General features: G+C 61.3%; 1 protein-coding gene and 1 pseudogene across 5 annotated transcripts in view; one reads left to right on the top strand and one right to left on the bottom strand.

Annotated features, from left to right (window-relative positions):
* LOC137149606 (DLA class II histocompatibility antigen, DR-1 beta chain-like) overlaps positions 1 to 19956 on the top strand; it is an 85641-nt gene that overhangs the window by 34169 nt on the left and 31516 nt on the right. For 2 of the 5 annotated variants that reach the window (XM_067543130.1, XM_067543131.1), the window contains exon 1: positions 9702 to 9942. In XM_067543130.1, the coding sequence (XP_067399231.1) occupies positions 9753 to 9942 (190 nt within the window). In that variant the 5' untranslated portion in view covers positions 9702 to 9752. Of the gene's footprint in view, positions 1 to 9701; positions 9943 to 11354; positions 11542 to 12154; positions 12425 to 13157; positions 13440 to 14779; positions 14891 to 15420; positions 15445 to 15801; positions 16363 to 19956 lie in introns of those variants that run through there. The other 3 variants (XM_067543129.1, XM_067543128.1, XM_067543132.1) reach the window with 3 other exon arrangements.
* Positions 1977 to 4556, bottom strand: LOC137149618 (HLA class II histocompatibility antigen, DR alpha chain-like; annotated as a pseudogene).

The following is a 19956-nucleotide window of genomic DNA, read 5'->3' as shown; positions in this document are numbered from 1 at the left end:
GATCATCCGAGCATGGACTCCTGTGCGCATGCAGAAGCCAACGGGGCTCCCCAGACACACGGGCTGCTTGTGAGGATCCAGTCTCAGGGTCGCGGCTGGGTTTGGAAAGCAACGTGCTCCCACTGGCTCCGCTGCTCCAGTGCCCAGGCACGCTCCCTGTTAAAAATGTGCCCCTTATTTCTAGTCTGAGTCCATCTCCCATCCGCACCCAGACGCTGGCTCTCCTGCTGCCTTGTCGGGGAGATTAAAGAGCCCTGTGCGCTCAGAAATCTGCTCCCCACCTGGGTACTTACAGACCGGGATCAGGTCACCCCGGAACCGTCCCTTGCACAAACCGCACAGAACAGGTTCCTTAGGGATTTCCAGACCTTACATCGTCTTTGTGGCTCCTCTCTGAACCGTGCCAGCGTTTCAGGGTCCGCTCTGCCGGGCAGACCCCAGACCGGGACAGGGCAGCCGGTGAGGGTCTCACCAGGCCGTGTGCAGAGGTGACACCATCTCCCTGTGCCCGCTCGATGTTCCCCTGTTCGTACAGTCCAGGCTCACGTTCACCAGCTTAGCCACAGCAGCGCCTCGGAGTTCACATCAGCTGGTGTCTGCCATGACTGCCAAGGCCATCGCAGAGTCACAGCGTCCCAGGGTCCAGTTCCCCCCACCCCCGCAGCCCCTTGTGGGGCCAACCTCCCCGGTGCCTAGGTGCACAGCCCTGCACGGGGCTGTATTAACACGTTTGAATGGGCCCAGTGCAGTGCAGACCCAGCCGGCCGTGTGTAACTGACCTGTCCCACCATGACCCCCCCCCCCAGGCTCGGTGTCCCCTGCAGACGTGCCCAGCCCGGGGTTCATAGCGTCTCTCGGCTCACTGAGCTATTGAGTAGCCTGGGCCAGGGGCCAGGCCCTGAGACCCCCCAGGAAACAGCCCCACTGGAGCAGCGCGCCCAGCCCGGCCCTAGGGAACTGCTCCAGCTGGGAACCCAGGGCCTGTGTCTGGAACTGCACAAAGGGAACCATTATTGGCGGCTCTGAGCATCCAACCCCTGCTGGCTGGGAGCCGGGTGTGGATGGGGCCGGGTCTCCCAGCATGTGCCAATGGAGGGTGCGGGGGAGCCTGGCCCATCAGCCCTGCCGGGCAACCGCCATGGGACAATTTCAAAGTGCTTCATGGACCATCCCTCAGCCCCAGAGCTCCCCCCACCGCCCAGGAGGAGAACGGCCACATTTCACCCAACGGGAAACTGAGGCACGGGAAGGTGATTCATGTGGGGCATGCAGCAAGTCAGAGTCAGAAATGGGAATAGAACCCAGGAGTCCTGGCTCCACACCTGCCCCACCCCTGCTCTAACCCACTAGCCCCCACTCCCCTCCCACAGCACTGGGACAGAACCCAGGAGTCCTGGCTGCCTTCCTTAACCCTTACACCAAACCCCCTTAACGCCCGTTCTGCCCAGCAGCCCCTGCACGGAGATGCTGCGACACCCCCGGCTGCCGTGTGCTGGGCGCAGACTGGCCAGGTTTAAATCACGATTAAAACCTCAGAAACATCCCAGAAACGCCCCTTTATTGCTGAGAGAAGCTGCAGAGCGAGATGGGGGGGCAGGGCTGCGGCCGTCACAGTTACGGGGCCGGAGGGCCCCACCCAGGCACAGCAGCCGGCACCGACGGGAGCAGAGGGGGACGCTGGGGGCAGAGCTGGGGGTGTGAGCGGGTCTCAAGAAGGCACCTGGCATCGGCCCCGCCCCTCGGTTACCTGGAAGGCAAAGCGGCGTCAGTTACCAGGGCCTGGGCCCCAACGTGAGGCTGGCAGGGATCGGGGCCGTTCCCCCAGCGCCCCCAGGGAGCCTCCCATGGACACAGGGTGCTGGGGGCCCAGGGGCTGTGGCTGGCTGGGGGGCACAGCGGGTGGGGGTCTCCCCCAGGAGGTGCTGGGGGTCCCAGGGGCTGGGGTGCAGCTGATGCCCTCCCCGGCCCACGGCTACTCACAAGGGGCCCCGCGGGTTGCGGGCGGCGTTCATCTTCATCCCCTTGATGATGAGGATGGTGCCGGCGACGATGCCGATGAGGCCCACGGCCAGGCCCAGGGCGCACACCAGGGTCTCTGTGGTCTCGGGGACGGGAGTGGGCACCTGGGGCTCTGGACGGGGGAAGAGAGAGAGACAGGCCTGCAGTGAAGGGGCTGTTCCCACCCCCCCCTCCCAGAGCCAGGATGGAACCCAGGCGTCCTGGCTCCCGGCCCGGGGCCCCGCGGGGTGCCCGGGCGCCCGGCCTTCCCCCCGTGCTTCAGGACGGGCTGGGCCAGCCCCGCGTGCTGCACCCGGCAGTCGTAGAACTCGTCCTGCCGGGGGATGAAGGGCAGGTAAGAGAACTTGCGGAAGGCGTTGTCCTGGCGGGGGTAGAAGTCGGTCTCGAAGACGCCCCCGTCACCTCCTGCCCGTTCTTCAGCCACGTCACGCTGAGCACGGGCGGGAAGAACTTGTCCACGAAGCAGATCAGGACGTTGGGCTCGCCCAGCTCTACGGGGCCTTTGGTGAACACGGTCACCTCGGGGGGATCTGGGGAGACAGGGGTTAGGGGTGCCATCGCCTGCCCTGAGCCAGCCCGGCCCTGCTGCTCATGCCCTGGCTCAGGGGTCTCCCCCAGGGCTGGGGGGGCATCACCGGGGCCGGCCGAGCTCCCTGCCCTGACGTCTCCTGGAGCACAAGGTGCAGGGCAGAGAATCCCTCACAGGCAGGGCCTGGCGCGGGGTAGGGGCAAGGAACAGCCCTTGGCCAAGGAGCTGCCCTGGGCCCCCAGCCTGGGAGGGCGTGAACTGTCTGGGCCCCTGCCCTGCCGAGCCCTGGCCTGGGCTGACTGGGCCCCGGAGCCTCCAGGGGCTGGGAGGGATCTGAGTGGGGACGCGCTGTGCTTAGGTGCCTGGTACCGGGTCTGTGTTAGGAGGGGAGGGACCACAGGTGATCAGGTAGGAGGAGGACCCAGTGAGGGTGTCAGGCAGGGAAGGTGGCTGTCCCGTGCTGTACCGTTCTGGGCCAGTGTGTGGTTGGACATCTTCATCAGGATCTCCAGGTTTCTTTTGTCCGCAGCAATGTTGCCCAGGGCGCCCTGCGCCTCGAAGCTGGTGAAGGTGCTGAAGTCGGGCAGGCGCCAGACGGTCTCCTTCTTCTCCAGGTCCACGTGGAAGGTCTCGTCCTGGTCGAACTCCTGCATGAACTGCCCGGACTCCTGCTGGGACTGGTCCGTGCGCTGGTAGAACTCCGCATGGATGTGCACGTGCTCCACTGCGGGGAGACGGGTGTCAGCAGCAGCCCCAACCCCTGACACTGCACCCACAGCTCCCAGCCGTGACACTGGCACTAGGACACCCCGGTGTGAGCTGACAGCAGCTGCAGGGAGCCCAGTGACCCCCGGTATCGCCCTGGGGAATTGGAGTCAGCACTGCCTGGGAGGGGACAGCACCCCCTGCAGGTCTCCCATCCAAGCAGAGGCCAAGCCTAACCCACTCAGCTAGTGGGGATGTAACCCCCCGTCCAGAACGGTGCCTGCAGGGATCTGGGGGGAAGGGGGGACAGGACATTTCCTTCCCGTCTGTGCAGGGGGCTCGTTCCGTGTCCTGCCGTCCCATGACTGGCTCTGCTGAAATTTCAGTCCCTGCCCCCGACACTCACAGCCCAGGGCCAGCCACCGGGACACCCGGGAACTCCCCGGCCAGACCATAAAACTGCCCTGGGGGCGTCAGACACACTGCGGGAGGGGGAAGGGTCTGGCTCGGGGCTGAGGCTGGGATTCCCCAGGACCCAAGGGAGTTGGGCACCTACATCCTAGGGAATCATTTGTGATCCCAGCCTCATCCAGCAGGATCTCACAGAGCGATTGCAAAGGACAGAACCTGCCACCAGTAGCTGAGGAGACAGTCTATCTGGGAGACAGGGGACAATGGGGACAGGCCAGGAGTGGGGCCAGGGGCTCCCTGCTCTGCACAGACGCACTCACTGCTCAGCAGGGTCTGGCCCCAGAGCGGCTCTTTAGGGAATGGTTCTCCCATCTCCCCTGTGCATGGCGCCCCCTTGGGAGGGGTCAGCCCCTGAGTCCCTGTGGGGAAGGGGGGCTGCATCACTAGGGCAGGGCTGTGTCATACCCAAACCACACGCCTTCCCCACCAGCCTCTGTCCTGCCCCCTCCCTGCTATTCAGGTGAGACTCTCCTCCCTGCATCCCCCCATCCTATCCAGATAAGCCCCCCATCCCTGCCCCACTCTGAGGCAAGAGCATCCTCCCTGCAGCCCCCCACCCCACCCCAATCTGGCTCCCCCCATACCTCTCCCTACCCCATCAGTCTGCCCCCCATTGTCCCTTCCCTGGGGGTGGGGGAGCTAATCGTTCTGGGGCTGAAGTCCTCCTGCCCCGTCCTCGTCTGGCCCTGGGTCCATGTGTCATAGCCCCCACCCCGCCCGTACCTGTCATTGCCCCGGTGCCCGGCAGGGCCAGCAGGGTGAGCAGGGCCAGCTGGGCCATGGGGACGCCCCGTCCTGCACCCATCTCCTCTCTCCAGGCTCTGGGCTGGGTGTGGGGCCGGCAGCACTAGCGGGGCTGGGCGGGGGGCACATGTCACACCCTGGGGGGCAGAGCAGGGCTGGGGGGGGCAGCACCCGGCATTGGCCCCAGGGGCCTGGCCCAGTGGCAGGCAGCCAATGGCAGAGATCCCTGCGCCGACCAGCCTGTTACCGGGCAGAGCAGCAGCCCAGGGCTGCTCAAGGAGGAGATGGACAGATTCAGAGCTGCCGGCTGTAGGATTGTGCTGCCAGTCCTGTGACAATTATGGTGAAAAGTTCCCGAGGGGTAACCGTGTTAGTCTGTATACAGCAAAAACAACGAGAGTCCTGTAGCACTTTAAAGACTAACAAATTCCTAAGGGCATAAGCTTTCATGGGCTGCAAACCACTTCATCAGATGCAAGAAATAGAAACTACAGATAGGAGGTATATATACAGCCAAGGGTACGGAACAACAATGGGGAGGGCAGGTGTTAGCAAAGTCCATTCAGTTAAAATAGATGAGGCCTATTCACAACCATTGATCAGAAGGTGCGAATGTGTGAACAGTGACAATTACTTCTTGTCATGAGAGAACCATTCCAAGTCTCTATTCAGACCCAGTTTGATTGTGTCAAGTTTGCAGATCAGTTCCAGCTCTGCAGTTTCTCGCTGAAGTCTGTTTGTGAAGGTGTTTTGTAGAAGTATGGCAACTTTCAAGTCAGCTACAGAGTGTCCTGGGAGATTGAAGCGCTCTCCGACTGGTTTATGGATGTTACCATTTTATGGCTGATTTGTGTCCGTTTATTCTTTTGTGCAGTGACAGTCCGGTTTGGCCAATGTACATGGCAGAGGGGCATTGCTGGCACATGATGGCAGATATTACATTAGTAGATGTGCAGGTGAATGAGCTCCTGATGGTGTGAGTGATGTGGTTAGGACCTGCGATGCTGTCACTAGAGTCGATGTGCAGGCAGAGCTGGCAACAGGGTTTGTTGCAGGGATAGGTTCCTGGGTTAGTGTTCTTGTTGTATGGTGTACAGTTGCTGGTGAGTATTTGTTTCAGGTTGGGAAGCTGTCTGTAAGCAAGGATAGGTCTGCTTCCCACGGTTTGAGCGAGTGAGGGATCATCTGCTAGGATAGGTTGTAGATCCTTAACGATGTGTTGGAGAGATTTTAGCTGGGGGCTGTAGATGATGGCCACTGGTGTTCTGTTGTTGTCTTTGTTGGGTCTGTCCTGTATTAGGTGACTTCTGGGTACCCGTCTAGCTCTGTCAATTTGTTTCTTCATCTCCCCAGGTGGATATTGTAGTTTTAAGAATGTTTTATGGAGATCCTGTAGGTGTTTGTCTCTGTCTGAGGGATCAGAGCAAAGCCGGTTGTATCTTAGGGCTTGGCTGTAGACGATAGATCGTGTAATGTGTCCAGGGTGGAAGCTGGAGGCATGAAGATACGTATTGCTGTCAGTTGGTTTTCAGTATAGGGTGGTATTAATGTGACCATTCTTTATTTGTATTGTAGTGTCCAGGAAGTGGATTTCTTGTGTAGACTGGTCCAAGCTGAGGTTGATGCGGGTGCCCATAGCTGTGCCAGTGACTTGAAGGTATCGATTGGCTCCATATCTCAAGTAGTTGTGGGTCAGGACAAAGTCACAAAGTTCAGCTACCAGGTGTGACATATCATCATCAGGGAAAATGTTCCTGATGGCTTGTAGTCCTTCTTTGTGTGGAATGTTGGTATAGAGCTTCTACATCCATAGTGGCTAGGATGGTGTTTTCTGGGAGATCACCGATGGATTGTAGTTTTCTCAGGAAGTCAGTGATATCACGAAGGTAGCTAGGAGTGCTGGTGGCATAGGGCCTGAGGAGAGAGTCCACATAGCCTGACAGTCCTGCTGTGAGAGTGCCAATGCCTGAGATGATGGGGTGTCCAGGATTCCCAGGTTTGTGGATCTTGGGTAGCAGATAGAATAACCCTGGTCGGGGCTCACGGGGTGTGTCTGTGTAGATTTGTTCCTGTGTTTCTGTAGGGAGTTTCTGGAGTAGATGTTGTCATTTCTTTTGGTATTCCTCAGTGGGATCGGAGGGTAGTGGCTTGTAGAATGCAGTGTTGGAGAGTTGTCTGGCAGCCTCTTGTTCGTAATCCGACCTGTTCATGATGACTGCGGCACCTCTTTTGTCTGCCTCTTTGATTATAATGTCAGAGTTGTTATTGAGGATAACTGTGGATGGCGTTGCGTTCTGCACGGCTGAGGTTATGGGGCAAGTGATTGCTTGTTGACAATCTCAGTTTGTGCACGTCGGTGGAAACACTCTATGTAAAAGTCTAGTCTGTTGTTTCGACCATTAGGAGGAGTCCATGCAGAATTCTTCTTGTAGCATTGGTAGGAAGGGATCTGTGGGTTAGTGTGTTGTTCAGTGGTGTGGTGGAAATATTCCTTGAGTCAGAGATGGCAAAAATAGGATTCCAGGTCACCACAGAACTGTATCATGTGTATAGGGGTCGTGGGAGGCAGAAAGAGAGCCCCTGAGACATCTACTAATGTTATATATGCCATTATGTGCCAGCAATGCCCTCTGCCATGTACATTGGCCAAACCAGACTGTCACTGCACAAAAGAATAAACGGACACAAATCAGACATAAAAAATGGTAACATCCATAAACCAGTTGGCGAGCACTTCAGTCTCCCAGGACATTCTGTAGCTGACTTGAAAGTTGCCATACTTCTACAAAACACCTTCACAAACAGACTTCAGCGAGAAACTGCAGAGCTGGAACTGATCTGCAAACGTGACACAATCAAACTGGGTCTGACATTAGTGTTATCCAAATAACAAATATCACAGGATCTTTTTCAGGGGATAAGGCAACAAGCCACATTTATTGTGAACACAGAAACTTGGTGAATAGTATCAATAATGCAAATACCAGGGAGACAGGATCAACAGTGTAACAGTATCAATATTGTGCTTTACCCAGCGATTGCAAATACAGAGACTCTTGTTACTAAAATATACTTCGTTGACACACGTTTCAATTGGTGCTTTCATTCACACTCACACACACGGACAGGCAGACAGACAGACAAACATACACAGGGTCTCACAGATGTTCTAGTTACCAGCCTCTTGGTGCTGGTGGTAGTCACTGGCCAGGTGACTGCAGCACGAGGGTGAGGAGCCAGGCTCTGCCGATGGCACCGGTTCTCCTGGCTGGTTGGTGATGTAGACCCGAACCTCCAGCCTTCATCTTTCTGTCCCGTTTTATAGGGAAAAGACCCCATGTCAGTCTATGGGGTTTTGCTCTGTCCTGTTGCATCTGCATTTGATGTGATCCTTAATCACCCACATTGCTGCAAGCCTGATCCGATTTTGTCCTTTGAAGTGGGCTGGCTCCAGCGTTTTCAGGGTGGCTCCTCTTCGGCCAGGTGAGTTGGTAAAAGGTATCATCTTCGCTCCTTTCTTCCTCCCTCAAACGTATGAGGTGAGGCTGGTGTTTTCTTCATCTGTTTCGACATCCCTCACTCAGACCAATTGTTCAATCACTCTCCCTGTCTACACCCACCTCAGTTGCTCAGCCATTCACACTCCAATCACTCAGAGCACACTCCTAGCTGAAGAACTCACAGATTATTTTTAAAGCAAACCTGATTTCATTTCTGCCAGTGTCTGTCACAATCCGGTCGGTGTGTTACATTGCACAGGGTGGTTCTTATACTTAAAATGGGGTTTTTACAAATCTATTGACGGGGTAAAATGAACAGATCAAATGGTCAGTGGATGGTTTTACAAACAATCTTAAACCAAATAGAATGATACAAAGTACAGACAGACAAACGTGAATGTTATGCAGTAAATGGAGATTTTAAAGAGGCTGCAGTGAACATTTCACAGGACAGAACAATAGGAGTCAGGTGAGGTTTTAGCTTTCGATGAAAGGCGCCGTGTGTCAGGCTGAAATGCCGCTTGGTAGGAAGGGGGGGTGTTTGTGCCTCTGTTCTTTCATGAAAACAGGATTGGGCCAACATGAACAGGGACTTGGAATGGTTCTCTCATTACAAGAAGTAATTGTCACTGTTCACACATTCTCACTTTCTAATCAGTGGTTGTGAATAGGCCTCAACTACTCTAACTGAACTGACTTTGTTAGCACTTGCCCTCCCCATTGTTGTTTCTTGCCCTTGGGTGTATATATTTACCTCCTATCTGTGGTTTCCACTTCATGCATCTGACAAAGTGGGCTGCAGCCCACGAAAGCCTATGCCCGCAGAAATTTGTTAGTCTTTAAAGTGCTACAGGACTCTCATTGTTTTTGTGATAATTACGGGTTTCCTTAAAGCCCCAGTGCCTGGAGTCACGTGGAGCTGGGCTGGTTTCAGCTGCCTCCTTAGAGACAAAGGGCGTGTCCGGCCCTCGGGGCTGTGGAGAAAGCATCAAACTGTGACCCCAGGGCTGGACACCGAGCGGCTCGGAGAGCAGACGGCGAATGCACAGAGCCCAGGGTGAGTGTTTTACACAATTGCAAGTTTAAAGCCACGCTCAGGATTTTTGGTGCGCCTGGCTCCTGGTTTCTGAACATCCGGGGTTGGCGATACTGCAAATTCCTGGCCAGACACCGGCTCCCATGGCTGGGTCTGCACAGTGGGGCCCAGAGTGGTGCAGCTCTGCCACCATCCCAGTGTGGACACAGCACTGCCAGGAAGGGTTTAGCCCCTCCCTGCAGAGCGCTCCCTCCCCTGCTGGACCATAGGGGAGAAGGGTCCTGCCATGCCCTGCCCCATGGAAGTGGGGGGTGAATGTGGCGTGGAGGGACTCAGAGATGGGGGGACCAGAGAAGCCCCTTAGGGAGATGAATTGTGGGACCAGCCGAGGCTGAGCTGTGCCTGCCCCATGGAGACTGAGCCCCCTCTCTCTAGAGGGGTCATTGGGGGGCAGAGCTCAGGCCCATGGACTTGGGAGAAGGAGAATCTCAGAACCTCTACCTGGGGAGCCAGCCCCAAAACCTCCACTGGGAATAATTTTAAACAGAGAACTCCCCATCCATACAGAGGGCCTGAGCCAACCCAGCAAAGTCCTGCAGCCCGACCCCACTCGCTCGCTCTGGCCCCTGTGAGGCGAGGGAGAAGTGTGGGAACCAGCTCTGCTGGGGCCAGCTCTGCCCGGCGACTGATGACGCCACCCAGCCCCGATGCTCATTGGCCCCTGGGCTGGGGGGGCCCAATCCCGGCCATGGGGCTGGCGCGGGGAGCGGGGCAGAGACGTTCCCAGGCGGGGGGTCCCGGCACTGCCCAGATCGGTCCGTGCCGAGCAGCGATGGGGCCGGGTCGGAGCCTGGGGGCCGGGAGCTGCTGGGCTGGGGCTCTGCTCGTGACCCTGACGGTGCTGGGAACCCGCCTGGCTCATTGCACGGAGCCCCCCGGTGAGCAGAGACCCCGTGCCCGGGGAGCCCGCCCTGCGCAGGGGCTGGGTGTGGGGGGGGATTGGATTGTGCTGCCAGTCCTGTGATAATTACGGGTTCCTTAAAGCCCCAGCGCTTGGAGTCACGTGGAGCTGGGCTGGTTTCAGCCGCCTCCTTAGAGACAAAGGGCGTGTCCGGCCCTCGGGCTGTGGAGAAAGCGTCAAACTGTGACCCCAGGGCTAGGCACCGAGCAGCTCGGAGAGCAGACGGCGAATGCACCGAGCCCAGGGCGAGTGTTTTACACAATCGCAGGGTTAAAGCCACGCTCAGGATTTTTGGTGCATCTGGCTCCTGGTTTCTGAACATCCGGGGTTGGTGATATTGCAAATTTCTGCTCCCGCGGCTGGGTCTGCACAGCAAGGCCCAGAGTGGTGCAGCTCTGCCCACAAGGAGGGGTTTGTCCCAAGTGTGGGGTAACCAGCACCTCCCTGCACGGCTCGCCCCGGACACAGATGCCCTGTCATGCAGCACGGCTATGTGCACCCGAGGTTTGGAGGGCACAACTCTGCACTGGGGGTCATGTCCCTGCCCCATGGAGATCTGCCGGGATAAGTGTTATGTGTGGGCCAGGCCATGGATGGGGTTTGGGGGATCGTTCATGGTAGACTGGGACACGGGGCCTTTCCCCTGTAGGAGTCACCACCTCTGCTCTGGCCCAAGGGCAGGGCAGGGCCTGCCTGTCCGGGGCGGGGGGGCTGCGATAAAGGCCCTTCCCCCCTAGAAGTTGCCGGCTCTGATCTGCTGCTGGTGGCGAGGATCCCTCCCCATGTGGGTGGTTCTGGGCCTTTTGTGGGGGACGTTGTTCTGTGTCCCCTGCCCAACCCCGCCTCCCCCTGCGTGACCCTGGGCCAGTCACTGAATTCTCTGGGCCTCCCTCCCCAGCTGGGCCATGGGGACAATGGCCCTGCCCTGCCCCACGGAGGGTGGGGTGTGTGACTGCAGCAGATGGGGGAGGGGCTCAGAGACTGGGGCCCCTTAGGGAGACGGATGGAGGGACCGGCTGAGAGGCTGAGCTGTGCCTGCCCCATGGAGACCGAGCCCCCCTCTCTATGGGGATAACTGGGAGGCAGGGCATAGCCCCACAGAGGTGGGGGAAGGGGAATCTCAGAACTTCTACTTGTGGGGCCAGCCCCAAACCTTCTACTGGGATAAAATTTACCCAGACAAACCAGAGACACCCCCCCACACACACACCCGGCTGCCCTGCAGCCCGACCCGACTCGCTCGCTCTGGCCCCTACGGGGGGGGGAGGGGGAGGAGAAGTGTGGGAACCAGCGGAGCCCTGCTGGGGCCGGCTCTGCCTGGCGACTGATGACGCCGCCCAGACCCGACGCTCATTGGCCCCTGGGCTGGGGGGCCCAATCCCGGCCATGGGGCTGGCGCGGGGAGCGGGGCAGAGATGTTCCCAGGCGGGGGGTCCCGGCACTGCCCAGATCGGTCCGTGCCGAGCAGCGATGGGGCCGGGTCGGAGCCTGGGGGCCGGGAGCCGCTGGGCTGGGGCTCTGCTCGTGACCCTGACGGTGCTGAGAACCCGCCTGGCTCATTGCACGGAGCCCCCACGTAAGCAGAGACCCCGCGCCCGGGGAGCCCCGCCCTGGTTCGCCCTGTGTCCCCCCCGCTCAGTGTCTCTCCGGCGGTCCACCCCCCTCCCCCCGTCTGTGCTCGCTGTTACTGTCCATGACTGGTGTCCGGCTGGCAGAGCTGGGCGGGGGGGGGAGGGTTGGGTGCGCGCTGAAGCCGGTTCCCGGTCACTGACCCTGCCCCCGCCGGGGCTGGTACCGGGACTGCCAGTGCTGGGGGGGGGGGATGGGCTGGTTTAACGGGGAGCCCAGATACCGCTGCCGAGCGGACACCGGGCCGGGCTCCGGGTTCCTCCCTCTTCCCTTCCTTCGGCTCGTGTGCCCTCCCCGCTCCCACTCCCGCATCCCCCTGCCCCTTCCTCCTGTCCTGTCCTGTCCCCCGCACACAGAACAGGGTGCAGCGCACGGGGAGCACCCGGAGGCCCGGCGCTAGGACCCAGGAGGCGGCGTCCCGCTGCACAGGGGGCTCCGCACCAAACCCCCCCCCGGCCGGGCTCCCTTGAGGGGGGGCGCGTGTCCCCCCAACTTCGCCCGTGAGCTGCGAGCCGCGGGGCAGGCGGCGGGTCCCTGAGCCGAGCCCGTCTCCCCCCCAGGGCGGTTCGTGCTCCAGTTCAAGGGCGAGTGTCAGTTCAGCAACGGCACGGAGCGGGTCCGGTACCTGCTCCGCTCCATCTACAACCGGCAGCAGTTCGTGCACTTCGACAGCGACCTGGGCCGGTACGTGGCGGACACGGAGCTGGGCCGGCCGAGCGCCGAGCGCTGGAACAACGACCCGGCCAAGCTGGCGGAGAGGCGGGCCGAGGTGGACCGGTTCTGCCGGCACAACTACGGGGTGTACGAGCCTTTCACCGTGGACCGCAGAGGTGAGCGGAGCGGGAGAGGGGCGGGAGCCGGACATGGCGTAACGGGGAGGGGCGGGGCCAAGAGATCAGGAGGGGGCGGGGCCACCCAGCGGCAGGAGGGGGCGGGGCAGTAGCTCTGGCAATGGGAGAGGGCGTCCTTCCCCACCCCCCGCGTCCCCCAGGTCTCAGTGCCCCCCCATACCCCGTCTGCGGGGAGCAGAGCCCCAGACCCCGGGTTAATCTGGGGCCACTGACCCTCCCCTCGTCCCAGCCCCCCAGAGGGGTTCAGGTCCCCCCGGGCTCCCCACTCAGGGCCCCCCCAGGGCAGGCGGCTCCTCCAGCTTCTACCACACTTCCTGAGCTGTGCAGGGCCAGGTGAAGGGCAGAACTTTCCACCCCAGCCCAACCCTGGCCCTGCCCCTGCCCCTCCCCCTCAGGTCCCCCTGGTTGGGGGGTGGGAGCAGTCCCTGGGCTGAGTCCCTGTATCCCTGGGCCCCAATGGTCAGACACTCCCTCTCTGTGTGCCCATGGGGGTGACGGGACACAACTCCCCTCGGGCCCTTTCTGACTGAACCTGCCCAGGGCACTGAGGGGCAGCAGAGAACCAGCACCGGAGGGGGAGGAGAAGCTCAGCAGGACTGGGCCCTTTCCTTGGGGGTAGGGAGCAACACCTGTTCTCTGTGAGCCCCCCTCCATCTCTGGCCCTTTTCCCATCTCCATCTCCAACCCATCTCTCTCTCTTCCCGCCCCCCAGTTCAGCCCGAGGTGACAGTTTCCCCCACCAAATCGGGGTCCCAGCCCCACGCCCACTTGCTGGTTTGCTCCGTGACGGGGTTTTACCCCGGGAGGATCCAGATCAAGTGGCTGAAGAACGGGCAGGAGCAGACGGCCGGGGTGGTGTCCACGGAGCTGCTCCAGAACGGAGACTGGACCTTCCAGATCCTGGTGATGCTGGAGATGAGCCCCCGGCGCGGGGACGTCTACGCCTGCCAGGTGCAGCACGTCAGCCTGCCCGAGCCCCTCACCGTGCGCTGGGGTAAGAGCTCTGAGCGGGGGCCATTCCTGAGCCGCAGGGGCACCCTTCGCTCTGGGGAGCACTCGGGAGATGGGCTGGGTCAGAGCCGGTCCCCACAGCTGGGGCAGAGAGCAGGGATGTGACCCCCCCTCACAGCGCTGCTAGGCCCTGCAGCTGGGGGGTCTCTGAGTGGGGCTGGGACAGAAGGAGACGGGGAGCTGGGACAGGATCTGCTGAGACGGACCAAACACCTCTGCCAAGGGACCCGACAAGAGCCTCTGATCCTTCCTCCACCGGCTGCTCCTCACCCAGCCCCGGCCAGGCAGAGTCTCCTCCCCCGGGCCTGGCCTGGGCAGCAGCCGGCACAGCCCTGAGCGCACAGGAGTGTCTCTGCTGTCAGGGCCATGCCGCAGCCCCCTCACAGTCCCAGCCAGGGAGAGCCACAGCAGGAAACATTCAGTCCCAGACGCCATGGGGCGCTGTGCACCCAGCTATGGGGCTGGCACACGCAGTGCGGCTGGCGTGTCAGACTCTGTGGGGCTGGAGCACGCTCAGTGCAGACGGGATCTGCAGAGAATTTAGCTGCCGGACTCTGACAGTCTGCGCTGAGCGTGTGCAAAGCCAGACTCGGGGCTGGTCACGGAGCCGGGTCTGGACAGATATTGACGTGTGGTGAGTCCCTGGCCCAGGGCGGCCGACCTGCTCCACGTCACGGCGGCGCTGGAGCTCCACGGTGGCTGTGAGAACTTTGTAACGTGGCAGAACCCAGCATCACCCACATTCCCCAGCCTCGCCCTGAGAAACGGCTGGAACTTGCAGCCAGTCAGACGCCGCACGGTGCATCTCAGCCCAACCCCTCTGGGCAGGAGCGCTGGTATTGCTGGTGTGTGTCACCCTGGGGCCTGGCATCCCCGGCCCTGGAGCAGCCCCCGGTGCTCTGCCCCCCTGTGCCTCGGCCGGTCAGAAATCCCACCGCTGCCCCCGGGAGACTCACCGCCAAGAAACGCCCTGACCTGCAGCCGAAATCTGCCTGTCCTCAGATCCGCTCCGTGCTCCCTTGTCCTTGGCTAAATCATTCCTGCCCCCGCTTGGCTCTGCCCGGCCCAGGACGTGGGGCCACACCCAGCCTAGCTCCTGATGGCAGCGGGCAGGATCTCGCACCTTGCGCCCAGGGCCTGAGCCGGTCTCTGCCGCTCACAGACCAGGAGCAGCCCTGACATGGGGCAGATTGTCCCAGCGCTGCCCCTGGGCTCTGCTCTCGCTCTGCCCCAGCCAGCGCTGGGCACTGGGGTGGCCGGGAGCCTGGGCTGGAGGCCCCTCGGCTGTGACCCGGCTGCCCGGCCCCGGCCCTGTTTTCCCAGAGGCGCAGTCTGATGCCGCCCGGAGCAAGATGCTGACGGGAGTCGGGGGCTTCGTGCTGGGGCTGATCTTTCTGGCGCCGGGACTGATCATCTACCTGCGGAACAAGAAAGGTGAGGGCGGGGGCGGGGCACTGGGGTTTCTCTAGGGGGATGTGGGGAGCTCCAGAGAATCTGGGCCTGGCTGCAGGATCCCCTCCCCCCACCTCTGGCAGGAGCTGCTCAGAGAAGTGGCCTCCTGGCTTCTAGTCTCCTGGGGCAGGGCCGGTGACACCCTCCCTCCCCCCTAGGGGCAGGGACAGAGCAGGGCCATGGGGAGATCTCAGTGCAGGGCCCCGGGCCAGGCTAGGATCTCCCACTATCCCCTCCACTACCGAGGCCCCGGGGTGGGACAGAGAGCCCGACCCCTCGCAGTGCAGGGAGCTGCCGCTGCCCGGGGCTCAGAGCGTTTCCCATCCCTCCCCCTGGGTCAGGAATTTACAATAATAATAATGGGGGGGCGTGACCCCAGGTCTGGGGGCCGGAGGTGGTTGATATCATAGTGAGGGACAGTCCGTGCCGTGGGGCAGGAGCTGGAGCTCTGACCCCCCCAGGACCCGGCTCCCCCGGCCCAGGCTCTGACCATGTTTCTCTTTGTTTTTCAGGGCGCCCCCTTCCCCAACCTGCAGGTAATTTCAATCCCCCTCCCCTCCATTAAACCAGCCCCCCATTGACTGCAGCCTGCCTGGGGTGCCCCTGAGGCGGCTGCTTCTGCCCCTCGGCCCATGTCACCCACCCGGCTCAGGCCCGGGGCAGCTGGGCAATGGGGCGTTTGCACCGCGGAGGAGGCTCCGGTTCCCTTGGTTCCCCATTTGGGCCGATCCCCGAGCTGCTGTGGGGCAGAGGGTCCTGGATCCCACAGAGCATTGCCCGGCCTGCGGCTGCCGGGCAGAGTCACCAGGGACGACCGGGCCCAACAGAGAAAATCCCCCCATCTGTCCCGCTAGCCCCACGGCCAGGGGTGACTTTTCTCCCTCTCCCTGCAGGGCTCCTGAGTTAGACCCTGGGCGTCGGACCCCGGCCGGCAGGAGTTTCCCGCCCGTCTCTCCCAGCGCCTGGCCCGGCCTGGAGAAAGCAGAACCTGGGCCGGTCCCTCCCCATCACCGTCTGCTCCCCGCGCTCTGCCCGGCTCCATCCTGCGCTGCCCCCACCTGGGACCCGTCCCTGCCCCTCACGCCCAGCAGGGCCCCGGGGTGACCCTGTCACGCTGTCTGGGGTGGCTCGAGTGTGAGTCCTGATCTCAGGGCAGCCTGTTAGGAACCAGAGCATGAATTGGCTGAGTCCTACACTGCGATTTCACCAATGGATCCAGTGTAAACACCGCAGGCCCTGTAACAACCTCACCGCGGAGTCACTGAAAGCCCCGGGGCCGATCTGTCTGGCCACCCAGGCAAGCCTCCCTTTGTGATCAATCGTCCCTTCCACCAAAAATCACACCCAGCCCCAAAGGACCCGTCACTTACCCCAGTTCACTGGCACCTCAGCTCACAGCACAGACGCCGCTTGTACCAGTCCTGTAATAACCGAAGTAAAGATCCATTAACTGAGAAAAAGAAACGTGAGTTATTTACAAGGTTAAAGCAGGTCACACACGCACACATGCGCACGCACTCAGTGCGTTACACTCCTGGGCTGCAGAAGGTCACAGAAGCTCCTACCAGAAGCAAACGCTGCATATCCTGCAGGGCTGGACCAGGCACAGCCCAGGGATCTGTAGCTCGTGCTCAGTAATTCCTGCCCCGCAGCGTCCAGCTCAGATCCCGCCTTGGCAGGGATTTTTATTCCTTCCTCCCCGAGTGTCAGCGGCTGGGAGCAGCTCCTGCATGTCTGCTCCTGCCGGGTGTGGGGAGCCATCCACAAAGTCTCTGTCCTCTGCTGTCCCCCCGGGGCTCACCCGGTGCTTAGGGCTGGTCTGCACGTACACGCTGCAGCAGTGCAGCTGTTCCATGCAGCACGGCTGGTGGAGACGCTCTGTGCCGATGGGAGAAAGCCCAGACCAGCAGCCCTGGGGGAGGGGACGCCCCAGACACACGGTGATGGGGCCATTTAGCAGCTGGAGGGATCGGGGCCGTTGTGCCGGGCAGGGGCTGGATCTGACTGGCTGGAGGGGCAGGAGCCCACTGGGTGGCTCTGAGGTGGGGGTGACTCCTGGGGGAGCTGCAGGTTTGTTCCCAGGCTGGACGGGCTCCTTCCCCAGGGACAGGGAGAGCAGGGAGGGGGCTATGGCAGCCATGCAGAGGGGGACCCCCAAATCCCTTTCCCAGGGGAGTAGATGCAGCAGGAGGGACGCTCCTTTCCCTAGCCCAGACTGCAGCAAGCGGCCGGGCACCCCCAGCACTGGGGGCTCAGCAATGGGGCAGCAGGACGGGGGAGCAGCTCGGGGCTTCACGCAGGGTGGGAGCAATTATTACCCAGCATTCCTCACCCCAGGGAGTCCCAGTCCCTCACCCCCGGGGCCCAGAGATTCACTCCCCAGCCATGTGAGAGTCGGTGCCCAGCAGAGTCCAGACCCGGCTCAGGGGGGTTGGCTTGGAGGTCCAGCGTTTGCCGGCAGTTGCCAGTTGAGACGAAATGGGAATTTTCTGTGATGTTTTATGAGTCCTGTGTGTGCTTCAGTTTCCCCCATAGGCTGCATGGTTACCTGGTGGGGTGGAAAGGGCTGTTTGCTCTCAGTGGTGTGGGTGTCGCCGGCTGTCTGGGCTGTAGGCCCCAGAGCAATGGAGCAGCTGGGAAGACAGTGGGAAATCCAGTCACCAGGACAGTGACACCAAGCAGCCAACACCCCCGAGGGAGCTGTACTCCCCTGTGCTCTCTGCCCAGCTGGGGACCCAAGGCCTGCAGAGGGGTGGGGTGGGAGGAAGGGCTGGCTGCTGGATGGAGTCTGGGCTCTCACCAGGCGTCTGCGAAGGAGCAGAGACAGACAGAGCTGGACCCAGGGGTTTCCTGTGGCTGGGCTAGGCTCTGGGCTGACCGGGGTGGGCTCTGCTTTGACCTTCCTTCCTGCATGCTGCCCCCAGGCTGCCTGTGCTGGGGCAGCTGACTGACAACCTGCCTGTTGTGACAGCGCCGTGTGAGTGGCGACCCCCCACCCGCCCCACGGAGCAGATCAATTCCTGGCCCGCAGTGATACATAAACCCCTCATGACCATCACACAGTGTGGGCCCAACAGGCAGCGTCCGTGGCTGCGATGCCCGTCACACTGCCCCATGGAGAAGTCAGGGACCCAGGGACCCACCTGGCATCCTAGGGAAATCCATGGCTCATTGCCTGGCCAGGGCACCAGCTGGGAGAGCCGCATGGATCATCCTCACACCGTTATCTGGGGCTCCAGGCTCCGTCATAGTCCTGTGACTCCAGCCCCTGTCCTTGGCTGGGCCAGGCGCAGTCAGTGCAGACAGGGCAACGTCTCCAGGACAGACAGGGCTGTAGTCTGCAGCGGGCCCGGCCCAGGGCCAGACTTTCACTGGCCATTGTCCCGTAGCTGTGCCCCAGGGAAGCAATCTCTTGCTCAGATGCGCTCTAGAGGGGTGGGGGGTGTCTCTGCCCCTTTTCACAGCTCAGCAGCGCAGCCTGTCAGAGGCGTCTGAACCCCACATGGTTTGTCAGTCGGGCTCCCAGAGCTGGGGCTGTCTCAGCCTGCCTCCATTCGCTGTCGGACAATGGACCCTGTTAGACCAGACGCCCGTGTCTGGCTGCCCCGTCTCACACAGGCCAGTGACGGGGCACTCAGGGTACCTACACGAGGGACAATCTCCAACCAGACCCTGCCACCCTGGTGACAGCTTGTACCTGCTTCCTCAGCCGGGGATTGGGCCAGGTCTCAATCGCCTCCACTTTTGCAGGCTCCGCATTTACGTAGCCCCCTCCCCACTCCATGGCTGAGATCCCCACTTCCGCCAGCGTCTCCGGACCCGTCTCCCCTTCCCAGGCAGGGCGGGTGTCTGAACGCTCTGCAGCACCTCCTGACACGGCAGCTGGGCCCCTCCAGCCCAACAGGCAGGCCCAGGAATTCCCAGAGCCCCAGTGGGGGGGAAATGCTGACGTGCGCTGGGCACCGAAGGCCAAGGCAGCTGCCGATACCCGCTGGTGAGGGCAGGCGTGGGCAGAACTCACAGATGTTACAGTCGGAAGGAGCCAAGACAATCATCTCGTCTGAGCTCCTGCATGTTGCAGCCACAGAGCCTCAGCTGCCCACCCCTGCCACAGCCCCTGAATCCCTGCCTGAGTCACTGACACCCTCTAGTCATGGGTTAAAGACGCCGAGGTGCAGAGAATCCCCCAGCCAGTGCCCCGTGCCCCAGGCTGCAGAGGCAGGTGGGCCAGGAGCTCCCCCCGTGCTAGGCACGAGGCAGGTGTCAGACACTGGCTAGCACAGCGCTCGCTGTGATCCACACAGGTGCTGATCACCCCCTCCCCTGGCCTCCCAAGGCACACACAGAATGGGGGACACCCCTGGACTATTGGATCCCCCCTGCCCCCAGCATGGCAGCGATGTTCTCCGGGCTGGGGGCTGTTTCCCAGTGACCCTGACGGGTGGGCTTGTTATCAGGGCCTGGGCTCCTGTCTCCAGCTGGGGGGCAGCCAGTGAGGGGCCATCACATTTGGGGTCAGGAAGGAATTTTCCCCTGGGTCAGACTGGCAGAGACCCGGAGGGGGTTTTGCCTCCATCTGCAGTGTGGGGCACGGGGCACATGCAGGTTTAAACTTGTGTCAATGGTGGAGGTTCTGTAACGTGACGTCTTTACATCATGATTTGAGGGTGTCAGTGATGCAGGCAGAGGTTCGGGGGCTGTTACCTGAGTGGACAGGTGAGGTTCTGTGGCTGCGCCGTGCGGGTCAGACGAGCTGATCACAATGGTCCCTTCTCGCCTCAGCATCTATGGGCAACGAGAAAGGGAGCCAGAACTCCTGGGTTCTATCCCCACTCTGGGAGGGCAGTGGGGTCTAGTGGTTAGAGTGGCAGGGTGGGGTCTGGAGGCCAGGACACTTGGCTAATCTCAGGCACATCAGCTGTGTTTCTAATCCAGAGGAATGCAGCTAGAGTGACCCAATAGCTCCAGATCGTGGGGGAACTGGGCTGGGGAGGGTGGGGGGGATACAGGGTCTCTCCCCTCTTGGGGCGCCAGCTCCAGTCCATCCC

The sequence above is a fragment of the Emydura macquarii genome, unplaced genomic scaffold (assembly GCF_026122565.2).
Source record: "Emydura macquarii macquarii isolate MOO-44397 ecotype Brisbane River unplaced genomic scaffold, CSIRO-AGI_Emac_v2 contig_782, whole genome shotgun sequence".
NCBI classification, from domain to species: Eukaryota; Metazoa; Chordata; order Testudines; family Chelidae; genus Emydura; species Emydura macquarii.
The sequence above is the reverse complement of the archived record's forward strand: the minus strand, read 5'-3'. Positions and strand labels throughout refer to the sequence as shown.